We start from the raw sequence: 953 nt of genomic DNA, 5'->3' as shown, positions 1-953 counted from the left end.
TAATGATTTCAAAACACATGTAAGCACAGACTAATTAACAAAAGAAATTCAAGAAGTTCGCCACAACGCGGCGACGGCGATCAACTAGTTAAATGTATAAACAAGTCTCACAAACATTTATTGTTTAAAACATGACTTGATACATTTAATATGTCCATTTGGGACACATGTCAGTAGGCTCCACAGATATTATCTTTATAAATACCCATAAACTAGTTACAATTTCATCTACCAAAGTCTTCAACAACAAAAAAAAAATGAGATCTTTCATGGTTTTCTTGTTTCTCTTCTCAGTTCTTTTGGTAAGAATTTAGATTTATATTTGCTTTCGTGTTGAAAGGCATACTTCAGTTAACAATATCGAACTGATTTAGTTTCTTTTTGTTTTCTTTTTCTTATCAATAATTAGAATTCAAGTCTTTATGATGCACGGGAAGGCCCCAAAGAATATTGGAGAAGTGTAATGAAAGATGAGCCTATGCCGAAGACGATTCAAGATGCTCTAAGCCAAGATTCAACTAAGTCAAATAATGAAGTTAATACCAAAGATCAATCCGTTGGCGGCTTAGATACACAACCTAATCACAAGATGTTCCAGAAAGACTTTGATACAAAACCAAATGTAATGAATTACTTTATTCCTAAACCACCAATGTCAAACTAACTATAATAAAAGCAAATAAAATTTAGGTTATTTCTCGTGTGTGAAATAAAGAACAAATACATAAATTTAAATATTTGACTAGTAGATACTTTTAAATAGGCACTGTGTGGTTAAGTACACACAAAATTTCACACACATACAAATACAATTATTTTCAGAATAATAAAAAAATACGCGCAAAATCTCTTTCACTTTTATAAATATGGACACACCATTGTAAAAGTGTTGACACACTGTTGAATTGAAACTAAGATCCAACATGCCTGATTTTTTTCATTCTATCAATGCT

The 953-nt window shown here is 31.0% G+C and overlaps 1 protein-coding gene across 1 annotated transcript; it reads left to right on the top strand.

Moving 5' to 3' along the window:
* The first annotated feature begins 243 nt into the window (after window positions 1-243).
* Window positions 244-698, top strand: LOC110917176 (organ-specific protein P4). Its single transcript, XM_022161772.2, has 2 exons — window positions 244-302; window positions 410-698. The coding sequence occupies exons 1-2, from the start codon at window positions 258-260 to the stop codon at window positions 662-664; spliced, it is 300 nt and encodes a 99-aa protein (XP_022017464.1). The 5' UTR covers window positions 244-257; the 3' UTR covers window positions 665-698.
* Window positions 699-953: the final 255 nt, after the last annotated feature.

The sequence above is a fragment of the Helianthus annuus genome, chromosome 16 (assembly GCF_002127325.2).
Source record: "Helianthus annuus cultivar XRQ/B chromosome 16, HanXRQr2.0-SUNRISE, whole genome shotgun sequence".
Lineage (NCBI taxonomy): Eukaryota > Viridiplantae > Streptophyta > Magnoliopsida > Asterales > Asteraceae > Helianthus > Helianthus annuus.
The sequence above is the reverse complement of the archived record's forward strand: the minus strand, read 5'-3'. Positions and strand labels throughout refer to the sequence as shown.

Coding starts and splice junctions, on each gene's coding strand:
- LOC110917176 (XM_022161772.2), top strand. CDS start 258: ATGAGATCTTTCATGGTTTTCTTGTTTCTCTTCTCAGTTCTTTTG. Junction 303..409: donor TTCTCTTCTCAGTTCTTTTG/GTAAGAATTTAG, acceptor ATCAATAATTAG/AATTCAAGTCTTTATGATGC.